At 43.6% G+C, this 22566-nt stretch overlaps 2 protein-coding genes across 5 annotated transcripts in view; one reads left to right on the top strand and one right to left on the bottom strand.

The window, feature by feature from the left end:
• Positions 1–3065: 3065 nt before the first annotated feature.
• Positions 3066–6337, bottom strand: LOC116880604 (basic proline-rich protein-like). Its single transcript, XM_032879913.1, has 5 exons — positions 6231–6337; positions 4830–5870; positions 3811–4647; positions 3434–3508; positions 3066–3331 (listed from the first exon to the last, which is right to left on the bottom strand). Exons 1-4 carry the CDS (start codon positions 6335–6337, stop codon positions 3478–3480), a joined length of 2016 nt encoding a protein of 671 aa, XP_032735804.1. The 3' UTR covers positions 3066–3331; positions 3434–3477.
• The window catches only part of KDM2A (lysine demethylase 2A), a 110609-nt gene continuing 93156 nt past the window's right edge, over positions 5114–22566 (top strand). The window contains exons 1-3 of one of the 4 annotated variants that reach the window (XM_032879599.1): positions 5758–6053; positions 6641–6743; positions 7255–7377. In XM_032879599.1, coding sequence (XP_032735490.1) covers positions 7336–7377 — 42 coding nt within the window. In that variant the 5' untranslated portion in view covers positions 5758–6053; positions 6641–6743; positions 7255–7335. Of the gene's footprint in view, positions 5137–5757; positions 6054–6640; positions 6744–6842; positions 6897–7254; positions 7378–22566 lie in introns of those variants that run through there. The other 3 variants (XM_032879601.1, XM_032879598.1, XM_032879600.1) reach the window with 3 other exon arrangements.

Consider the following 22566-nt stretch of genomic DNA (forward strand, 5'->3'; position numbering starts at 1 on the left):
ACGGGGTTTCTGATAGGTTAAGGGCTTGGGTTAATAACATACAACTGGTAAGAACCTCTCATAAAGCGGCCGAAGAAGGACTAGACTTAGCCAAAGCTGATAAAAGGCAGGGGATGTTCTTATAGAAGATGGGCAAAGATCAGACCCACTAGGCAGATCCAGGAACAGGCCCAAGTGTTTAGGTAACTAGCCCCTTGGGGATGCCGCTGCAACACTATAAGCTCTCATTAGCTCAGCCAGTGAACAAGCATAAGGTTGCAAACAGACCTGGAAACCTCAGGGTGCCAGAAAGAACCCCCGACAAAGCCCAAGCATGGTGAGGCACAGGGCTTGGCATCTTTGAAGACCCACCCCTGGAAAACGCAGGGAGTCCTCCCTTTTAGAAGTGGAAGTGATGGTGGCCTCGCCCCAAGGGGGAAAGCAAGGTGGCTAAAAAGAGCAGGCAGGTTCCAGATGCTGCTGTAGCTGCCCTCGCAGCCGAAGTCAGCCCCTCACATCAGGAGAGGCAGGTCTGCACAAAGGCAGGCTATACGCCCAGAAAAAATGGCACCAAGGAGGCATTGGGCCAGGGAGAGCTGTGGTCCCATAGTCCTGCAGAAGGGATCAACAGCGCTCCATGAAACTTACAAGAATCTCCTGTGCTATTCATGTTCAATGCTACGACAATCCTCAGGGCTTTTCTGGCTTCCATTTTTTCCTCCTGATCACTTCAGATTTTACTTCCATCCTCAAAAGAAAGCTTTCTATCCTTTAAAACCCACAATCACCCAGCACATTTTTTTTTTTTCTTAACCTCTCCTAAGGTTGACACCTTTAAGTATGTGATATTGATTTTGGAAGGTTTTTGACGGATACGAATGTGGCCTGACTCCTGTCTTGAAGGAACTTACAGTCTAGTGGAAGGAGGTAGAGGGAGATGTTCAGGAAATGATTAGCACAAGTACAGAGTATGTGCTTGAGGGCTCCAAATAGATGGGTAAAAGAGACCTCAGGAGCGACGTGATGATGAGAGAGACACAGACAGAATGCAGGGAGAGAGGAAAATGGAGATCAGAGACATCAGGGGTGGGGAGGAAAGAAAGGCTAGGAGCTAGAAAGGGAAAGAGAAGCTCTAAGTGACTACTTGCACTCCATGTCAATTTACCTAAACATTGAAGCATCTTTACTCAAAACTTTCCTTAAAACTAGAAGTCAGAAACATAGTAAATGCTCATAATTGGAGACTATTATGTGCTAGACATTGAGCTTTAAAACATTACTCATTTGAGCATTAGGCATTTTCCCACTTCATAGATGAAAAATGGAGGCTTTGAGGAGTTCATTAGGATCAAAGATCTGGTAATTTAGTCTCTGACGTCAAAGCTTTTTAACCACTGGTTATGCTACCACAGGGGCATCTTCAAAACGAACTTCTCTATTTTGGTTTAGACTTCCACTGTTTGGGACATCCCTACTTCCTCCTTAACATTTAAGGGGTGCAGAGAAATTAGAAATAGTTCGATTTGGTTGAAGAGACTATACAGTTCTCCTTCCACCCACTAAAGTCTCCCAAAAGAAGTAGGTGATCTGGACTTTGACTCAGCATTTGTTGGGTGTCAGCTTCGCTCAAGAAGGCAGAAATTTGTTAATATCTTATTAGGTGCCAGCATATTCCAGCCAGGGATCCTCTCCTTGGTGTTTCTAGAAGACACCTTTCTTTCCTTCTTCCCGTCCACCACTCTGCCTCTCCCTGCAGTCACAGTTGAAGCCATATAGTTCCATAGTTCTCGTGCCCTTCTTGGGGAATCACCCAAGCTTTATTCCTTTTTTTTTTTTTAAGATTTTATTTATTTATTTGACAGAGAGACAGTGAGAGAGAGTACGAGAGAGGAGAAGGTCAGAGGGAGAAGCAGACTCCCCATGGAGCGAGGAACCCGATATGGGACTCCTTCCCAGGACTTTAGGATCATGACCGGAGCCAAAGGCAGCTGCTTAACCAACTGAGCCACCCAGGGACCCCCAAGCTTTATTCTTGAAAATGTCTCCTTTAGGGCAAAGCAGTGAGCCTCAAAACACACCCTTGCCAATTGTGATTTTGGGGGCATCATTGCTACCTGACTATCTCTTAACTTATTCTGCATATCTGCTTTCAAATATTAACAAAGATTGCCTGTGGAAAAGCCATTGTGTATGTATATCTTTTTTTTTTTAAGATTTTATTAATTTATTTGAGAGAGATAGAGAGCATGAGAGGGGAGAAGGTCAGAGGAAGAAGCAGACTCCCCGTGGAGCTGGGAGACCTATGCGGACTCTGGGATCATGACCTGAGCCAAAGGTAGTTGCTTAACCAACTGAGCCACCCAGGTGCACACCCATCATGTGTATCTTTTTAAATGCTATCACCCCCCCGCCACACACCCCCTCCAGACTAGTTAACAAACGGCTTCCGACTGGAAAAGAGCTGGTTGCCTTCTGACAAACCTTTACTTGCAGTTCTATTCCAAGTTAATATGACCGTCAACTGCTCTTAGAATCTTCTTAGGTTTCCTCCCAGCATACCTACCTGGGTTAAATCTATAGGAGGCATCGGCTGAAGGTGAGAAACTCACACTCAGTGTTGAGGGTTAACGACTTGAGAGGCTCGGGACCTTAAGGAAAAGGGCAAGACCAAGTTGAGCTACTTCAAGAACCCCTTCTCCTTCTCTTTGCCCCCAAGCATGGGTTATAAGGACAGATGGGAAGTAAATAAAGCCATTTATTTTGCAAATAGCAATGAGGCCTAACACTTGCTTAATCTGACAATGGCAAAAGTCTTTCTCTTAAAACAAGCTGCTGCCTTTTTCTATACCTGCAGACATCCAGTTGCCTCTGCTGCTTTTAAAATATATTTTACTGTAGTCGGAAAGACTTAAAAAGGCTTTAGACCTGATAAGGTTTTGGTGAAGATCTTCACAACAGTACTCCTGAAAATCCATGAAGTCTGAACAAAAATGGTATCAGAATAAAGACCATTTCCCAGTGACTGGAACGCAAGAAGTAAGACCATATCAACAAATCTTTTTTTTTTTTTCAAATTTTTTATTTTAATTCTAGTTAACATACGGTGTAGATTAGTTTCAGGAGTATGGCACAGGGATTGTGGGGTTTCACACATCCCACGGGGCTCATCACCACAAGTGCACTAACGAACCTGGTTTTGTTGTTGGGAGATGTTGCAGTCAGCTCTCGAAGACCGCTGGACTCCTCTCTGTTCGAGTAATTAGGCAAGCTGTTTAACCTTTCTGTACTTCGGTTGTCTATCTTTAAAATGAGTACAATACTACCAGGCGCATTAGCTTGACTCCCAAGGATGCTGTGAAACAGAGAACGTTTTTTAAAACTCCCAACATGTGCATGTAGAAAAACACCCTGTGGTAATAAATACTACTACCTCGGGTGTAGCTAGTGCCTTTACCCCAGAGTTCAAACCCAGAGCTGTGATAGAAACAGAAGCGATCTTTATTTCAATTGTCTTTCCCCATTGGTCTTCCTAAAAGAGCGGAAGGTTGTTTAAAGAAGTTACATGATTCACTCCATATTCTTTCCCCTCTCCTGCATTCCTGGCTCCCAGGATCAGAGGTTAAAGAGTAGGAACCCAAGGCAGGGAGAAAAAGAGCTGGGTGACACCTCTCAGCAAGACCTTAGCGAAGCCGAGCGTGTCTACCCGGATGCGTAACGCCCAAGCCACGGTCCTTTATGGGATTTATAATTTAAACGGGCCCCAAAGCACGAGATTGGCTGGGGAAATGCCCTGATCGCGGTTGGGCTGCTCGCATGGCGTTGCTCAGATACCTCTGGCCGAGCTCCGTCGACGTCCCCAGCCTGCTAGCCCGTCGGGCAGCTGTCGAGCCGCGGGAGCCCGTTCGTGGGCAGGGCAGGCGCGGCTCGGGCGGCCGCTGCCCCGTCGCTGACCCTCGCGCGAAGCTGCGCGCACCGAGAGGAGACATCTTCCCAGCCGGGCCTCCCGCGCCCGCCGTGGCCCGGGGCGGCGGGGTCGGCCCAGGGACGAGGGGCGATCCGCGCACCCCTCCGTGGAGGGCGCCCCGACTCGCCGGGGGCGGGGTCACGTCCCACCCGGGGCGCCGGGGGCACCGGCGCTGCGGAAACCTGAGCGTGGCCGAGGAGCGGGGGCTTGCGGGGCCAACCTCCCCAGGCGCCTCGGGCCCGCAGTGGGCGCGCCGGCCGCCGCCGCCCCCGGGCCGTCGCGGAGACCACTCCCGCGCCTGGTACCTGTGGACGCCCTTGTCAAGCGCCCGGAGCTCCCCCGGGGGAGCCGAGCCCAGGACAGACATGCTACTCCCGTTTCCTGCCCCTTCGGAGCGGCGAGGAGTGGGTGAGGCGGGGCCGAGCCGCTGCACCGAGGAGCCCCCCGAGCCGTGGGCGAACGGGCCCCGCGGCGGGGGGGCGCTGGGGCCTGCCCGGGGATGGCGGGCAGGCCGCCCTCGGCCCAGCGGCCGGAGGGCGAGGGGAGGGCAACCGGGGGAAGGGGCGCCCCCTCGCCGGGGCGCCCCCTCGCCCTGGGCAGGCCCGAACACGGCGCCGAGCTCGGACCGGCCCGGCCCAGCAGCCTGACCCCGGGAGACCCGGCTTTCAGGCGGGCAACGGCTGCTCTGGCCCAGGCCACCCGGCCTTCAGGTTGTGTGACTGTGACGGGCCGACTGGGGCAAAGGGCGGTTGAAGGGGAACGGGGCGCTTCTCCCTTCTGCTTGGGGGGGTTGTTGTGCTTTATGGGGGGTCGGGGGGGTCACCACCCTCCCCGGAGAGGTGGGGGAGGGCCGCCGGCGCAGCTGGCCGGCGAGGGGCGGGGTCACAGAGGCAAAGTGTGTGTGTGTTCGTGCGAGGGCGTGTGGGAGGGGAGGGCGCGCGGAGGAGGATCCTGGTCTGCGCGCAGGCGCGAGCAGCGGGTCGGGCCCGAGCCCAGGAAGAAGGCCCTGTGGGGAGCGGGGGCGGTGGGCCGGCGGGAGGGCGGGCAGGCTGACGCGAAGGGGGGCGGGGAGCCGCGTCGGCGTCGCCGGGCGCGGGCGATTCGAGGCCGACGCATCCGCGCGTGCGCGCGCCGCGGAGTGTCCGCGTTAGAGGGGAGTGACGCGTGCGCGTTCACGTGCGCTCGAGAGAGCGGTAAGAAACGAAGGGAGGCTTGAAGGGGGGGTGGGCGGAGGCGAGCCGGAGGAGGGGTGGGGGGGCGGCGCCTGCGCAGTGCACCGCGGAGAGCTGTGTGTATGTGAGAGTCTGACGGGTTCAAAATGGCGGCGGCTGCTTCAGCGGCTCCTCCTGTGTGAGGGAAACAACACCCCTCCCCGGCGGCAGCGGCGGCGGCGGCGGCGGCTGCGGCTCGCAGAGCACCTTCCCAGCGGCTGGGCCTGTCGCCGCTCCGTCTATCCTGGGCAGGGGGCGCTCCGGGAGGAGGGGCAACGCCAGGGGGCCCATCCCCCGGAATCCCTCCTCTGCGACTGGGGAGTAGCCGGGGGCTCGTCCCGCAGCGCGGAGCCCGGGCTGAGGGGGAGACGCGAGGGGAGTCCGGGCCCCCAGCCCGGCGCGCCGCGCCGCTCCCGCCCTCTCCGCCCCCCGGGGCCGGGGCCCGCGTTCCGGGGGGCCGGAGCGGCGCGGGGAGCCTCGGGCCGGCCGGTCTCAGCTGATCGGCCGCCGCTTCTGGGATCCGGAGGCGGCCGGGCGGCTGCTCGCCGAGGGCACAGCGAAGAGGGCGCTCCCCGCGGACGGGGCTGGCCGGGGCTGGCCGGGGGCTCGGGCTCGGGCTGCTGACCGCTGGCCCGGGGGAGGCGGGGGCGCCCCGGGCTCGGCGCCGAGGGGTCGCGCTCCCCTCTCCTGACGCCTCCGACTCCCGGTCTCCGAAGCTTGAAGAGGAGGTTTGATTCAGCAACTGTTTCCTCTTTTTCCGGGTCGCTCTGACCCTCTCTGGATACTGGGTTGATCCACGGAAAAAAAAACGAAGACGACGTTTGGGATTTAATTTTTGCTCTCAGTTTTTGGAATCTTTTACTTCTCACTTGGACAAGAACTCACGAGCAAAATCCCCGGTGAGATTCCCCCTCCTAGGCCTCCCCCCTGGAAGTTTGGTTCACCGTGTTATCTAAAGTCTTAATGTAAAGTTTCTATTTCTTTTTCCGATGGGTGAACGATTGAAACGCCTTTCCTTCGGGGAGCCCAGCGAGATTTGCCATTTTTCCTCTCCGGCCCTGGCTGCTTTCAGTCACCGGCGGTCCTCGCCCAGGGGTTCAAACACGGTTTCTTTTCCTCCCGACTTGGGACAAGGGCTTCCTCTAGGAGGGCTGCCACGAACTGCTCTTGCAAACTGTGTCATTGGGTCCTTTGGTCTCGTAACAGTTTTGAAAGGATGCTATTAACGTGGCTGTAATGTAGTTGCAAAAAGGAAAAAAAAAAAATCTGCATTCCCTATGGAAGCCATTATTCTTGAGAATATTTAGAAAAAAAGAAAAAACCTTTCTTGGTATTACCGCTCGACCCTCGCGCAGTTCGGTCGTAATTTTTGGAAAGCTGTATTTTACTTATTTCTGTAGATGGATTCGGTCATTTTATTACTTGATTCAAAAAGATCTAATGTGATTTTGGTCCCTGATTTGCAACTCTCTTGAATTTGTTTCAGAGTTACACACATCTTGTGTTGGGGTGGAGTGTTGGTTTGGGAATGAAAAGATCCAGGGTCTCTAGGAAGGAAGGCGACGATTGTGTGAGGCTTTCCTAGAGGGGTATGGGAAATTGTTTTGGAACCTTTCTTTATCCTGATTTTTTTGTCCTTTTCAAAATTATAGTCTGCCCTTTTTTCCTTTTAATTTCTAATTATCGGTGAGAGAGAGCTAATTTGGTTCGGATCTGGATTTGTTCAGTGCCCGCTTCACCTGGTCAGTTCTCTACAGATAAAAGTCCCCCCCCCCCCTTTTTCTTTTTTTGCCACTGCTGCCATCAAGGGGAGGCTGGCTTATTGTAATCCTGTGGGGAAGAAACAGTGGTGTGTGGCCCATCCACAAGGAACTGAAACCAACATCATCTCCTTTTGCCTAGGCCTCAGACAGTTGTAATGTGATTAACGTTGGTCATGGCAGGGGAACGCTTGCCCCAAAGCCGAGGGGTCCCGAACTGACGAAGAGGAACCGGATTTGTCAGAGAGCCTTTAATTTACATCTTAAATTCCCCTCCTGTGAAAAGAAAGCTTCAGTTTGGGGATGAGTTCTCATCTCTGCTCCTATCCTTATTCTTTAGTGTTGTAAACCTGGTTCCTAAGGAAGAGGAAGGCAGCCCTGGAGTGGTTTCTTCACAGTAATTTCAACAGAAGAGTGAGAGATGGAACCCGAAGAAGAAAGGATTCGTTACAGCCAGAGACTGGTTAGTATTTTATTCTCTCTCTCTCTCTCTCTCTTTTTTTTTTTTTTTTCCAATTTTGAAGTACAATAACTGTTTTGTCTCCATTTGTGAACCTACTGTGATTAAAACTTTCCAGGTGGCTTTTCTGTTACCAGAGGAGAGATGGTGTATTAATATCTCATTTGGTTTTTAGGCCAAGTAGTGAGAGCCTTAATATTCATCCTGTTTGGAAATGGACTTGTATGTAGCCTTAACTTCTCTAGAAACTGTTGTAAATCAAAGGATTTTGTGGATTACATTGTGACAGGGATTACTAATTCTGCAATACTGACACTGTAATAAATCTAAGTTAGATTAGAATGCAAATTTTAGGGACAAAACTGAGAAAGGATAGTTCTGTATCATTTTTGTAGATGATGGTATGTCAGGATTTGTGGCTTTGAGCTGGGGGGTAGAACTATGGATTTTATTTTTATTTTTAACACAAGTAACACTGATAGGTTTAGAGGGTTGGTGGGGATTGATTGAGAAAGGGTAGAATACCAGAAGTTCTATATTTTGTATTTTGGGAAGGAAGTATGAGATACATCATGTTGAAAGAAATTTTTACTTAGTAATGGTTTGGAGGGAATTTGCTTGTATGTGCATATGAATATTTGCTTCTTTAAGCCCTGCTTTCCTCTCAGTATTTCCCTATTGGAGTTTAAAAATTTGATTTTTGTATTCCCTGGTCAAAGAGAACTTTATTAATATTCTCACCATATATTCATTTCAGAAATTTGCATTTGTGTCTTTAGAGTAAGGTATGGGGAAAGCCAAAGAATTGTATGTATTATGTGAAATTTGGTGAACTGAGAGACCTAAAAGATTACTAAAGGAATTTATGGTGGTTTTCTTTGGCTCTGCGTTTTAGACTGAGTTTGGAGGGAAACAGAGTGATTCTGTAATCATTTTCTGATGATCTCCACTCTTTTTGAGAAGACGCTACTTTGTTTAAACGTGACTGTTAGAAAGGTGCGGAGTGCAAGTATATCCAGCAGGCATGTATGTTCTGGCAAGTCTTATTCCAGAGATTTGCCTCGTCTCCTAAAGCGTGTATTGAGAATATAGTTCTTTAACTTTTAGAAATAAACTCTTATTTAACTTTCAGAAATAAACTGCGTATATCAGTAGTGAAATTTTGGGTGCTTGTTTTGTTTTGTTTTGACATTCCTTAAACTTTTCTTTGGGACCGTAGGAGAAGAAAGAGGATGCTGCAGAGTTCTCTTCCCAGGTGGTTATTCCCAGCCATATGGGGAATCATTTTTATTGTGTCAGACTTGCAGAATTGTTGAGCTGTTATGTAAATACTTGAAGGATCTTGGATCTTGGGATCCAGTCTTTCAAAGGAAGAGCCTTTCATTCAGCCAGAAAAAGTTCACATTTTTTAACAAAGTAGAAAGGTAGTGGTAGAAAACCAGGGAATCTGTGACTTTTGTCCTGGTAAGATTTTTTTTTTTTAATTGTAAAGTGATTGCTACCTGTTGCACACATTAACCCTTTCCGTATCTAGCATATTTCGGTTTTGGTTCATGTGTTGTATGAGAGGGCATCAGATATTTGGGGGGGGTCTTGGAATTTTGGGTAACAATTCTGAAGTTTAGGGTGACTGATGTCTGTTTTTCTAAGATTACATGACAAAATTCTATCTGCAGTGTAAATTCCTTCTGTAACATAACTTTTTTTTTTTTTTTTTTTTAAGATTTCATTCATTTATTTGGCAGAGATCACAAGTAGGCAGAGAGGCAGGCAGAGGGAGAGGGGGAAGCAGGCTCCCTTCCCCGCTGAGCAGAGAGCCGGATGCGGGGCTCCATCCCAGGACCCCGAGACCATGACCTGAGCTGAAGGCAGAGGCCTAACCCACTGAACCACCCAGGTGCCCCTGTAGCGTAACTTTTTTGATTTGAGAGCATAGTGGCAGTTTATTAGAATGACAAGTTTGCTTATTAGACTTTTAATGTTTGTCTCTGTGGTGAATCCTCATGTTACATTGGTTAAGTTAGATCTCATTTGAGGAATTTTAAGACTATCATAATGGCTAATTTTTATAGTAGTTAGCTGTTTTTTTTAAACACTGTGTCTGTCTTTAAAGTAGGTCACAGTATAGAACTTACTTTGTTTTGCAGGTATTGGCCATAAAACATAAAGTTTGAAAGAGAAACAAACGACAGGTTTACTTAGCTTAGTGATTAAAATTTGTGTGGCCTCATACAGTATATATTTGTCAAATTGAAATGAGTTACTTGGTACATTGATTTTAGTGTTACTAAATGTTACTTCCATGTTGTTTTAAGGGACAAAACCTAAATGGTCATCCCTTGTGATACGCCTATAAAATAGCCTCTCGAGAGAGAATATCAGTATTATAAGTCCTAGTCCAGGGGTGCCTCTATGGCTCGGTGGGTTACGCCTCTGCCTTCGGCTCAGGTCGTGGTCTCAGGGTCCTGGGATCGAGTCCCGCAGCGTCCAGCATCGGGCTCTCTGCTCAGCGGGGAGCCTGCTTCCCCCTCCCTCTCTGCCTGCCTCTCTGCCTACTTGTGATCTCTCTGTCAAATAAATAAATAAAATCTAAAAAAAAAAAAAAAAAAGTCTGAGTCCAGACTCATTTCAGAATGATTTTACTGTATTTGGGACCATTTACCTATCTTTAAGAGAAAGAAAAGTTGTATTCTTACTAGTAACAATACTATTAAAAATTGAGTAAGTCATTTTAATGCTTTTTACTGAGATAGCTATTTCAAGTGCACAGGCAGAATTTGGTAAATTTTGATATATTTATATCAATTTTGTGACAGGTCATTTCTTAAATTCAGAAATAGCTAGTTTTAAAAAATGGCTTGCCTTTTGCTAAATTTTACTATACATATGGAAGAGAATTGTACCTTTGAAGATGGTGTATATGTATAGATTTGGGACATAAGCTCTACTTTCTGGAACTAGAATGCTTGTTTTGCAATGTGGGAAATGAATGAGGTTTGACTATTCTTAAGCAAGACGTAGTTTTGTTCTTTAATGAAAAGATGAGTCATTTTGTGTATGGATTCCTAGAACAAAGCCAGACAGATCTCTAAGGCACGTTGATGTACCTGGAAAGGGTATTCAAGTGAGAGGGGTAGAAGCTTCAGCTTTGGTGATGGGTGGATGTTTGATTGTCCTGAGGTGAAGATTATTTATTTCTGTATTTCTAGTAAATTTAGATGGAGGACTTTATTGAGAAATACTGACGAGGACTAAAGATGGAACTTCTTTTTTTCTTCATTTGATTTCAGCAGCCAAAGTGTTGGAGTAGTTTTAGTTGGTTGTTTCTGACCATGTATATTAAGTATTGATTTGTAGGGAATATTCAGCATAATATCTTACAGTTACTTTATCTAAAATGTTAGTTAGATCCTTAGCAATTATAATTGATGATCTTTTAGGTTTTTGAAATCATACCAATTCTGAGTAATCCTTAATTGCATAGAAAATCAAGGGCAAAATAGCATGCATCTAAATACCATTTATATGCTACGTAGTATCGTTTTAACTTGGGACTTTTTTCATTTTTAATGGAAAAGATGACCTTTGGTATTTATTTATTTATTTATTTATTTCTTAAAAGATTTTATTTATTGAACAGACAGAGATCACAAGTAGGCAGAGAGGCAGGCAGAGAGAGAGGGGGAAGCAGGCTCCCTTCTGAGCAGAGAGTCTGATGTGGGGCTCGATCCCAGGACCCTGAGATCATGACCTGAGCCGAAGGCAGAGGCTTAACCCACTGAGCCACCCAGGCGCCTTGTTATTTATTTTAATACACTGGACTATGTGTCCTCAACTGGTATAATATATTATACACATTATTACATTTAGTATGGAAAAAATTCATTGGCTCCTGCCAAAGGCAATTGTAGAAGCAAACAGACACCTGAATCAATGTAAAAGAAAGTGAAGACAGTATACTTCAGGGTAAGAGAAGTTGCGGAACCTTATATGGAGGAGGAGATGTTGATTTTCTTGAGAATTCCTGATTGTCAGTGTTGATGATGAGATTAAGAGATTTTCTAAAGGATGTTATTATATTGTTAGATGTTCAGTGCTGTTTATTTCTTACATATGTTTTTCTTTGAAATAGCTAAATCATTTATCTTTTTTAAGAAACTGGGGGCATTGAAGCCCTAATGATATTCTCACCATTCTTTGGATTACCCTTAAAAATTGTCTTCCCAGATTCAGTAGCAGTTACCAGACTATCCCTTTTATAAACAGTCCCACTTTGAATGACCCCACTCTAAGTAGGTCTTTCTGACCAGGAATGGACTTGGCAAAATAAAATCCTTCTTTTAAGCCATATTTTCCATATCGTGAAAGTGTCATCTTGTTAACAATTGGAAAAAAGTTATAGATGGTCTAAATTGTTAAATTTGCTTATTTATAATTATTTAATTAGACTTAACCTTCAGTCTGTGATGGTGGAGGAGTACATTATTCTGAGTGTTGCAGCCTCCTTCCTGGAGATGTAGGAAAAACTTGTTGCCGGTTTTTGGGTGATTCAAAATGGAGATAATGAGGGAACTAATTCTTTATTCTTATGCATCAGTTTTCCATAGTAAGCTGCATTTTGGGGACCCATAATGAGGACTGCATTTAAGCCCTATCACTTTCTCTTGTTTTATTTTGCTGAGCACTAGTCATTATCATACTTGTTTGTTTTGTTTGTGCATCTCTCTCCGTTGGAGTGTAAGCTCCTTGAGAGTTGGGAGTTTGTTTTGTTTATGGTATATACTGGATGCTTCAAATAGTGCCTGACACATAGAAAGTGCTCAATAAGTAGCCTCAGAAAAAGAGAAAGTACTCCATCTACAACACAGAAAGTGCTTGATAAGTATCTGTTGATTTTGGTGAAAGCCCTGATAAATTTTTTTTTTTAAATTTATTTATTTAACACACAGAGATCACAGGTAGGCAGAGAGGCAGGTAGAGAGAGAGGAGGAAGCAAGCTTCCTGCTGAGCAGAGAGCCCGATGCGGGACTCAATCCCAGGACCCTGAGATCATGACCTGAGCTGAAGGCAGAGGCTTTAACCCACTGAGCCACTCAGGTGCCCTCCTGATAAATACTTTTCTTTGCTACCAGTTTTCTTGAGGCCCAGCGATAAGTCACTGGAATGAAGGAGGGTTTGGTGTGTAGGGATGAGCAGAATATCTGGATATTAGGTCTTGCAGTGTGCATAGAACCAGAAGCTTTAAACTGTGACAGAAAAAATTTATACTTAGCACACATGCCAGATGAACACATTTATAGTATTTGGGCCATTAGAACAAATGAAAAAAAAAAATCTAGTTAACTTTAAAAGCTCAGTCTGAATTTTAACTTCTTCCCTTAATCCTATAAAAATCTTCTGTTTCAAGGTTTTTGCTGGGTTTTAGACCATTTTAAAGTTGTGAAGTTGCAAGTGATGATATTTGTATTATTCTCAAGTCCTAGTTTTGGCCATTAAAAAAGTCAGAATTGATATATTTACTGTATTCCATACAGAGAAACATGCCATTATTTTATGTCCTTTAAAATTTTTCTTCTTGGGGTGCCTGGATGGCTCATTTGGTTAAGCAGCTGACTCTTGGTTTCAGCTCAGGCTCAGGTCATGATTCCTGGGTCATGAGATTGAGCTCTGCATCAGGCTTCACGTTCAGCAAGGAGTTGGCTTGTCTCTCTCTCTCCCCATCTGCTTCACCCCACCTTTAAAATAAGTAAATAAAATCTTCAAAAAAAATTTTTTTTTCTTCTTGGTAAATGGACATCCTTGACTAGATTTCATTAGTTTGCTCTGTGTGATCTCATTTTTGGAATAATACTCTTGTCCTGTTTTGGTTTTACATCAACAAATTCAGTATGTATGTGCTGAGTACTGGGCTAGGTTCTCTCATACACAGTACCTTGTTTAATCCTCAAAACTGGCCTGTAAGGTAGATGGTATAGTTTTAAACTTTAATTTCTTTTTTATTATGGAAATAAGAGTTTTAGTCTGTGACTTGCCCAAGATCACAGAGTTGGTAGCGGGGGTGGGGGGGTGGGGGAGGGGGACCAGACCTTGAACCTCATATTTCTTGTGTTATTTCATACAGAAAAAATTATACCCATTCCTGTTAAAGGAAGTTACAGCCTGAGTCCTTTCTCTTTTTTTGAGGCTACTTTTAAATTTTCTTCCCTCACAGATACCTTAACATCCTAAATGAGATAGTTACAAATATTTGACAGTCAGTATTTCATCATGTTTAGAAAAAGGTGGCACATTCTTTTTGTGAACTTTGAACTTACTGCATTTGATCTAGTAAAGCAGGAGTATTTGTGCTGTTTGTATATATGTCAGACTTTTTATTGATGTCTGTCACTCATGTCATTGTTTTCTGTTTTAAATTTTAGGTTCTTGGGGGTTTTCTCTATCTGTGAGTACTTGGTAAAAACTTAAGCCATAAAGATAAAAGGCAGCAGATAGTGACCAAGCCAGTGGTTTTGGCAAATAACAGTGGTGAAGGCCACCTTCAGGTAGGTAGAGAGGAGGAGGGAAGGGGGTGGCCTTGCAGGAGGCAAAGACAGCATAAGCTTTACTATGGAATGGGATGCTTGTAAGGCCTAGTCTGAGGACATTCATTGGATTCATAGGACTAAAGTAGAAGATTTGTTTTGGAAGGCACTGTTGATAATAATCGGGAGCACGTTTTAAACAATTATGAAGGCCAGACATGGAAAATAGAGAGTCATTGGAAGTTGTGGTTTGTTTTTAATCAGATGGTAATTTGATTAAAGTGGTGTCTTAGGAGTAATGTTTTTTGCAGTTTCAGGTCAGGGACATGTCCAAAAGAATATTGAAATAAGTTACCTTTTAAAGTATCAGGTACCTGATCTCTAGGGCGGGGATTCTTGAAGTGTGGTTCCCTCATCAGCAGCATCAGCATTATCTGGGTATCTGGGAACATGTTAGAAGTACATTTAGGGGCCCTGCCCTGTATTTACTGAATTGGAAACTCTGGGATTGGGGCCCAGCAATCTGGGTTTTGACAAGCCAGGTGATTTCAGTACATGCAGAAGTTTGAGAATCACTGTTCTGGGGGTTAGTTAGTAGCAATGGAAAGGAAGAGAAAGTGGGTGCCTGGATGGCTCAGTGGGTTAAGCCTCTGCCTCTAGCTCAGGTCATGATCGCAGGGTCCTGGGATCGAGTTCTGTATAGGGCTCTCTGCTTGGCAGGGAGCCTGCTTCCTCCTCTCTCTCTGCCTTCTTGTGATCTCTCTATCAAATAAATAAATAAAATCTTAAAAAAAAAAAAAAAAAAGAAAAGAAACAGTTCCAAGAGCTGGTTGTGGCCCTCAGTGTGAATTCAATATGTAGCCTCAACCTTAATCCATTCTTTATATCCCTGGAATACACAACCCTCTCAGGGCAGTAATCTGGCCAACATACTCTTAAAGATTCTGACAGTCACCTCAAGAGATTGTAGATGCATCATAAATACAGTGATCATTTATAGTACTTTCATAGTTTCCAAAGTACTTCTCTGTTTCTTGTGTCTTTTGATCATCTTAATCTTCTGATCATCATCATTTTGAGGGGTTTCCAGAACTTGAGGATGGTGCCACCATATTTCACAATTCCAGCAGGTGCCATTCACGTATCTTAATCTGTCTGAAAGATGCCCTTGGAGTTGTGTGTGAACAACAACAACAACAAAAAATCATGAGCCTTTTTGGGTGGATAAGATAAAGGAAAAGTCACGCCATATATTTGAGACAAGGTAAGAAAAAGCCCAATCTGATGGATAATAGTACACATTAATTGAGTGTATACTGTGTGCCTGGTACTGGCACTTTTCACATATTAACTAACTTAATTTTCAGCAACCCTTTGAGATAGGTTCTGTGATTCCCATTTTCTGGTTTGGAAATTGAGGCATATTACAATTAAGTAACCTGTCTGAGGTTATTCAGTTAAGAGAAAGAATCAGGATTCAAAGTGGGCAGTCTGGCTTCCAAGCCTTCTAATCTATATTGCCTCTTTTTCGACTTTGTTGGAAGATAGTTTGTATATATTTTGTTAATGAACTTTGGATGTTCCCAGGTAATATTTTCTCACTCAGGAGATTCATTCACATAGATGTCTTTTTTAGGTACTTACACTGTGACAACTACTTTACTTGGGCCTTACTTTTTTAACTTCCAAATGCTGTGGTTTCAAGTAGTGCTGAATGTTTTGAAGAAATTAAGAGGGTGATGAAATACACTTAACCCTTAAGTAAGTGGGGATTAAGGGTCCTGACCCTCTGCACAGTTGAAAATCCACATGTAACTTTTGACTCCCCAAAAACTTAAGTACTAATAGCCTATTTTGACCAGAAGCCTTTTGTAACATACACAGTCAACACATATTTTTTTTAATAATAAAGGAAGAGAAAGGAAAATGTTGAGAAAATCATAAGAAAAAAAATACATTTAAAGTACTGTACTGCATTTATCAAAAAATATCTGCATGTAAATGAACCCATGTGGTTCAAACCAGTGTTGTTCAAGGATCATCTATACTTATTAGGGTGAGGATCGTTCCTTGAGATTGATTATCCCTAAAGGCTCCCTGAGAAGATGGCATCTTGCGACTGAGACCTGAGTGATGAGGAGCCATTCTTGTGAAGTTCAAGGACTTAGGGACCAGGTCTGGGTCAGCAGAGCTCTGGATAGAGGGACCAGCTAATGCAAAGCCCTGTGGTATGAATGGGAAAATATTACAAGCACTTAGCTTTGCGTCAGACAACTATGCAAAACTCTTGGGATACAGTGATGACCAAGACAGGCATGGTCCCTCTGTTGTGAAGCTTCCAGTCTGGTGGGGAATAACTGAATACTTCTGTTAGTAACGTCAGTTACAGTTACGCAAAGGACTACAAAGGTGAATAGAGGACGCGGTGAGACTGTATAGTAAGTGACCTAATCTAAATATCGGGAGTGGGAGGAGGCATCAGAGAACATTTTCTCTGAGAAAGCTTTTAAAAGGGAGACCTGAAGGATGAGTAAGAGGTAACCTGTCAAAAAGGAAGTGATTAGCATATGGAGAAACCCTGAGGTTGGAAGGAATCTGACCTGTTTGAAGAACATAGCAACCACACAAAACCAAAAAAGCTAGTGTTAACTGCTGAGAAGTAAGTGGAGGAGAGAGTTAAAATCTTGACAAATAATCAGGGGTCAGGTCAAGTAGGGCTTTATTCTGAAGACAGTGGGAAGGCACAAGTTTAGCAGAGGAGTAATGTGCTTGAACTAATAACAGCCGCACTTTAGAGAAAGGATCAGGGAGGGAGTGAGAATGGATTTGGTGATGGCCAATTAGGAGGCTGCTGCAGTGGTTTAGGTAAGAAATGATGGAAGTATGGTTGAGAATAAGGATAGTGGAGGTAGGGAGGTTTTGAGAAATACTTAGAAAACAAAATCATAGGACTTTGATTCCTTGGGTGTGTGGGAGAGTGACTGTAAGGGGGTATGTGTAAGCATGACCCTCAAGGTTTTCTCATGTGAATAGTTTGTGGTAATAGTCCTTTTATTGAGATAGGGCACGCTGAATGAAGAGCAGGTCTGGAGATTGAGGGGATGAGCATAAACTCAGTTTGGAGCAAGTCTGGACAGATTGAATGTGAGTACCTGTGAAACATCTGATAGAACTCTTGAGTAGGTAACGGACTGTGATTCTGGACCACAGGAAGGGTTTTTTGGCACATACCTGTGTCTCATTGGCATATGTCTGGTAAATGAAGTTGGGTAGGCATAGAGTAGCTTACAAAGGGAGTGAAGGGAGGCCAAAGAAGAAAATCAAGAGAGTAGTGGTGTCTTGGAAGCCAAGGCACTGTGGTACTTACTGTTTATCAAGCGTTGTGTTAAGTGTTAGTGTGTTTTTATTCATTTAATGCTTGTAACTATGAAGTAAGTGCTTTTATTATCTCAATTTTATAGATCAAGAAAACGACATAGAAGGGGCTATATGATTTGTCCAAGACTACCAGATAATAACTAGAGAGATTACTGGGTTTTTTTGTTTGTTTTTGTTTTTTTATAATTTCTTATATTTTTGTTAACATATAATGTATTATTAGCCCCAGGGGTACAGGTCTGTAAATCGCCAGCTTTACGCACTACACAGCACTTACCATAGCACATACCTTCCCCAATGTCCATGACCCTACCACCCTCTCCCTACCCCCCACACCCCCTCAGCAACCCTCAGTTTGTTTTGTGAGATTAAGAGTCTCTTATGGTTTGTCTCCCTCCTGATCCCATCTTGTTTCATTTATTCCTTTCCTACCCCCCAAACTCCCCATGTTGCCTCTCAACTTCCTCAGATCAGGGAGATCATATGATAATTGTCTTTCTCTGATTGACTTATTTCGTTAAGCATAATACCTTGTAGTTCCATCCATGTCATCGCAAATGGCAAGATTTCATTTCTTTTGATGGCTGCATAGTATTGAGATTACTGGTTTTAGAACCCAGGTTTGTCTGGCTCCAGTTTGTATTCTTTTTTTTGTTTTGTTTTGGCTTTTTTTTTTTTTTTAAGATTTTATTTATTTATTTGACAGAGATCACAAGGAGGCAGAGAGGCAGGCAGAGAGGGGAAGCAGGCTCCTTGCTGTGTGGGGCTTGATCCCAGGACCCCGGGATCGTGACCTGAGCCGAAGGCAGAGACTTTAACCCACTGAGCCACCCAGATGCCCCTCCAGTTTGAATTCTTAAACGACGTTTCATACCGATGGTGAAAATCATACCAATGGTGAAAAAAGGAGGGGGGTAATCAACTGAGGTGGATGCCACCCAGAGGCTGAGTATATTAAAGATGGAGATTTTCATTGGATTTGGCAACATAGAAGTTCATGGTGGTTTTTTTTTTAAGATTTTATTTATTTTTATTTGACAGAGATCACAAGTAAGCAGAGAGGCAGGCAGAGAGAGAGGAAGGGAAGCAGGCTCCCAGCAGAGATTCCCGACGTGTGGGGCTTGATCCCAGGACCCTGGGACCATGAGCTGAGCAGAAGGCAGAAGCTTTAACCCACTGAGCCACCCAGGTGCCCCAGAAGTTAATGGTGATTTTAAACAGGAGTTTCAGTGGCATTTGGAGCAGAAGACATTCTTCAAAGTAAGTGTGAGATTAAACAGATTAAACAGACAGTGAATGAAAAGAAGTTTAGAGAAGTTTGGCTGTGAAGAGAAAAGGGGAGCAGGTCATAGCTGTAAGTTAAAGTGCAGGATCCAAAGAAGTTTCTCTTAGGTTTTTGTTTATTACATTTTGCTTTAAGATGGAAGAGACCATTGCATTTTTTTGTTAATAGCGCTGTCATCTATTATTCCTTCTTCTGTTATCCTTCAAATTTAATCAGTAGCTAAGACCTGATGAATTTCTCATATTCATCTCTATGTAGTTCTCACTACTACTCCAAATGTTTGGACTCTTAGTCTAGACTATCATAATAGCCTCTTTCTTGGATTTTTTTTTTTGGGGGGGAAGGGCATATGTTTACCATTATTTCTTAATATTGTGCTTCCAAAGTTCTGATCATGTAGTTCCTATTCTCCATAATATTCCCACTCTTTATAGTCAGTGGTGGTGTGGGATGGACACTGGACTTGGTTCACAATACCTGGCTTTGAATTTCAGGTTATTAAACTTAACCTTGATTAACTTAAAATTTTTTAAACTTTATTTTAAAAATTTTTATTAAGTAAACTCTACCCCTAACATGGGGCTCGAACTTAAAACCCTGAGATTAGGAATCATATGTTCTGCTGACTGAGCCATCCAGTCGCCCCTATAAACTCTAACTTTTCATGTGTGGATTAGTGAAAACAAAACGTACCTTTTGGAAATTTTTTTTTTTTTTTAAGATTTTTTTTTTTTATCTGTCAGAGAGCGAGAACACAAGCAGGGGGAATGGCAGGCAGAGGGAGAAGCAGGCTCCCCGATAAGCAAGGAGCCCGATGGAGGGCTCGATCCCAGGTTCATGGGATAATGACTTGAGCTGAAGGCAGATGCTGAGCCACCCAAGCATCCCTGGAAATGATTTATAAGTGCTTAGTTAACTTGAAGGGTTTTGCCATTATAGGCACAAACTCCTTAGCCTGATATTCAGGCCCCAGTAGACTACTGCTGTCTTATTAGCTACACTTATATTCATATATCTTCCAGCCAAACCAAACTACTTTCTTGGTTTTTATTTCCACACACTTGTGCTATCTTGTCTCCCTGTCCCTACCATAGTTTTCATGTTCTAAAGCCCATTTTGTAGTACTGTTTCCTTAGTCCTGTGTATTGAAGGCAACCTTCTCTAATTCCTCATGTTTTTTTCTCCCTATTTCTAATGGTATCTAGCTGGATACAAGATAGAATGTTTAATTATGTCTTTTTTATATGCTTTGTGAGGACAAGGCATGACTTCCCTGGCACACATATAGCATAATACCATTAATATCATTGAGACTCAGGTTGCTGGTTGGTTAACATTTCAAGAAGACAAAGTATAATGTAATAAAATTAATCTCCCTTTTGTGGTTGAGTGCTGACAGTTATCAGAAAGGTGGTGGTTAGAACAATCAAAGAGAAGGAGAGCCAAGGAACAAAAATTTGCCACATCTTGTTCTAGTCATTAGAGAAAGGAATGGACTATTCATTTCTTGAGACCATCTAGTTACCCTTGTTCTTATATTGTGTTCACTGGCCAATTTCATAATTAGTTTGGTTCCCCTGTTTGTTGATATTGGGAAATGGGTTTCCTGGATAATAGGCTCATAATATTCATAAGTCCAGGCTAGGCGTTCTGAAGAAGTTAATTGGCAGTCCTTTTGTCTTGAAGAGTTGAATAGTAGCCTACCAAGATCCCTCCTTTGAACTTTCAAAAGGGCAAAAATGTCCACTTAACAGTAATAGTGTCTACAAATACTCTTCATGTGCAAAGGTTTGAACATGGTGTGTAGAATGCTAAGGTACCGTTCTCCAGACCCTTTTCTTAGGGAAGCATTTCTTTGAGTAGATCTTCTAGTTACAAATTCTCATAGTATAGTCTAAAACATCTTTTATGCATGACACCTATTGCAGCTATATTTACTTGAATTATTGTTTGATTGTCTCTTTCCCTTTCAGATTGTAAGCATCATTAAAGGCTGCTATGATGCCTTTTCTCACCATTTTATCCCCATGCTTGGTACAGTGTCTGGTCCACAGTAGGCATTAGAAGGGTTTTTTTCGTGAATATGCATCTCTGAAATGCTCTCCCTCCAGCCCCATTCTGCCTTCTTGGTGAGCTCCTAATTATCCTCCAAAGCCCGCAGATATTCTTCTCTCGAGTTCTCCTCAGTTAAATTCCTGAGGCACTTTGTATGCATTTTTGTTGTAGGACCAGTCACTTTATGTTGTAATTATTTGACCATGAGCCTCTTTTCCTTTTAAAGATTTTATTTATCATTTATTTGACAGAGAAAGAGAGAGAGCACAAGCAGGGGGAGAGGCAGGCAGAGGGAGAGGGAGAAACAGGCTCTTCAGAGCAGGAGCCCAATGTGGGACTCAATCCCAGGACTCTGGGATCATGACCTGAGCCAAAGGCAGATGCTTAAGCAACCACCTGAGCCACCCAGGCGCCCTTGACCACGAGTCTCTTTTTTCATCCAGCTAGAGTAGACTTTTTTTTTTTTTTTAAGATTTTTATTTATTTATTTGACAGACAGAGATGACAGGCAGAGAAGAAGGCAGAGAGGGAGGTAGGGAAGCAGGCTCCCCGCTGAGCAGAGAGCCCAGCTCGGGGGCTCGATACCAGGACCCTGGAATCATGACCTGAACCGAAGGCAGAGGCTTTAACCCACTGAGCCACCCAGGTGCCCCTAGAGTAGACTTTAAGGCAAGGATCATGTCTTAATTTAAGTGTTCAGAAAAATATCTGTTGAATTGAACAAAATGTGTTGTGCACTTCCTAAAAATACATAAATTGTATAACATAATAACTGAATGGAATGAACCTAACAATGAAAAGAAGGCTGTTATCCAAGCTTTATTTTATTCATCTGCAAGGTCTTTCTCAGTTCTGATAGTTTAAACTAGTTGTTTTCAAAGTGTGCTCCTGGCCACATCATCTGGGAGCTTGTTAGAAATGCAGATAATTAGGTCCTACCCCAAACTTACTGAATCAGAAACTCTGGGGATGGCTGAGTTCAACCAGCCCACCAGGTGATTCTGGTAGATGGTGAAGTTTGAGAACCACTGGAATTACTTTAGCAGTTTATCTGTTTTCTGTGTGTTCCAGAAAACCATAGTTAACCATCTTAATTTAAACTTCAGAGCTTAAAGTTATTTTTAAAGCTTTCTTCATGTTGTTTCCAACCAGTCGAATTTGTGGACGTTTTTTAAACTGATCATAGCTGTGTAACTGGAGTGTCTGAATTAGGCAGTCAGTTCAGAAGTATTTGAAGACTGCGGCTTACAAACTATGTGCATGTGTATTTATATCTGTATGAATGCACCACACACACGCACACACACACGCTTTTCTCTCTATCAGTGGAAACTCCTCTGTGAAGAGTGATTAAAGGAAGGGAAAGGTACAGGCTTTACGAGGCAGACTTGAATGAGTGTTATGGCAGAACAAGATATCAAACGGTAGAGGTTGCTTTTTTGCAGTAGCAGTTAGATATACTTATTCACTTCCTATACCAAGGAGCTTATTTAATTTTATTTTTTTTTAATTCTAGTATAGTTAACATATAGTATTGAATGAGTTTCAGGTGTACAATATAGTGATTACCAAGGAGATTTCTTAGCGATAAATGTTTGCCTCAATGTTACCTGCAACAGGTTGTTGCGGATTGAAAGTGCTCATTGTTGGTATTCGTTGACTTCTTGCACAGGGAGTTGCACACTTTACTGATAGAAACCATGTAATCATAGCTTATCTCAGATGTATATTTTGTGCTAAGGGCCATGCTAAGTGTTTCATATGTGGCCTACTTCCACCATTGTTTTGGCTTAATACCTTGAGTTTAAATTTACTCTCTCTTTAAATAAAGGGAATCTTTTAGAAATGGAATTCCTGAAAAGAACTGCTTTTAAGGTACAGTGTTGCTGCCTGGTTGAATGGTTCCAGGATTTAGAAAACAGTATCAGTTGTTCCATTTACCTTTCATACCTT

This window comes from Lontra canadensis, unplaced genomic scaffold (assembly GCF_010015895.1).
Source record: "Lontra canadensis isolate GAN:19392208 unplaced genomic scaffold, GSC_riverotter_1.0 scaffold66, whole genome shotgun sequence".
NCBI lineage: Eukaryota > Metazoa > Chordata > Mammalia > Carnivora > Mustelidae > Lontra > Lontra canadensis.

Coding starts and splice junctions, on each gene's coding strand:
- LOC116880604 (XM_032879913.1), bottom strand. CDS start 6,337: ATGACACAGTTTGCAAGAGCAGTTCGTGGCAGCCCTCCTAGAGGAAGC. Junction 5,871..6,230: donor CCCCTGGGCGAGGACCGCCG/GTGACTGAAAGC, acceptor CTCCTCTTCAAG/CTTCGGAGACCGGGAGTCGG. Junction 4,648..4,829: donor CACACACACACTTTGCCTCT/GTGACCCCGCCC, acceptor CACAACCTGAAG/GCCGGGTGGCCTGGGCCAGA.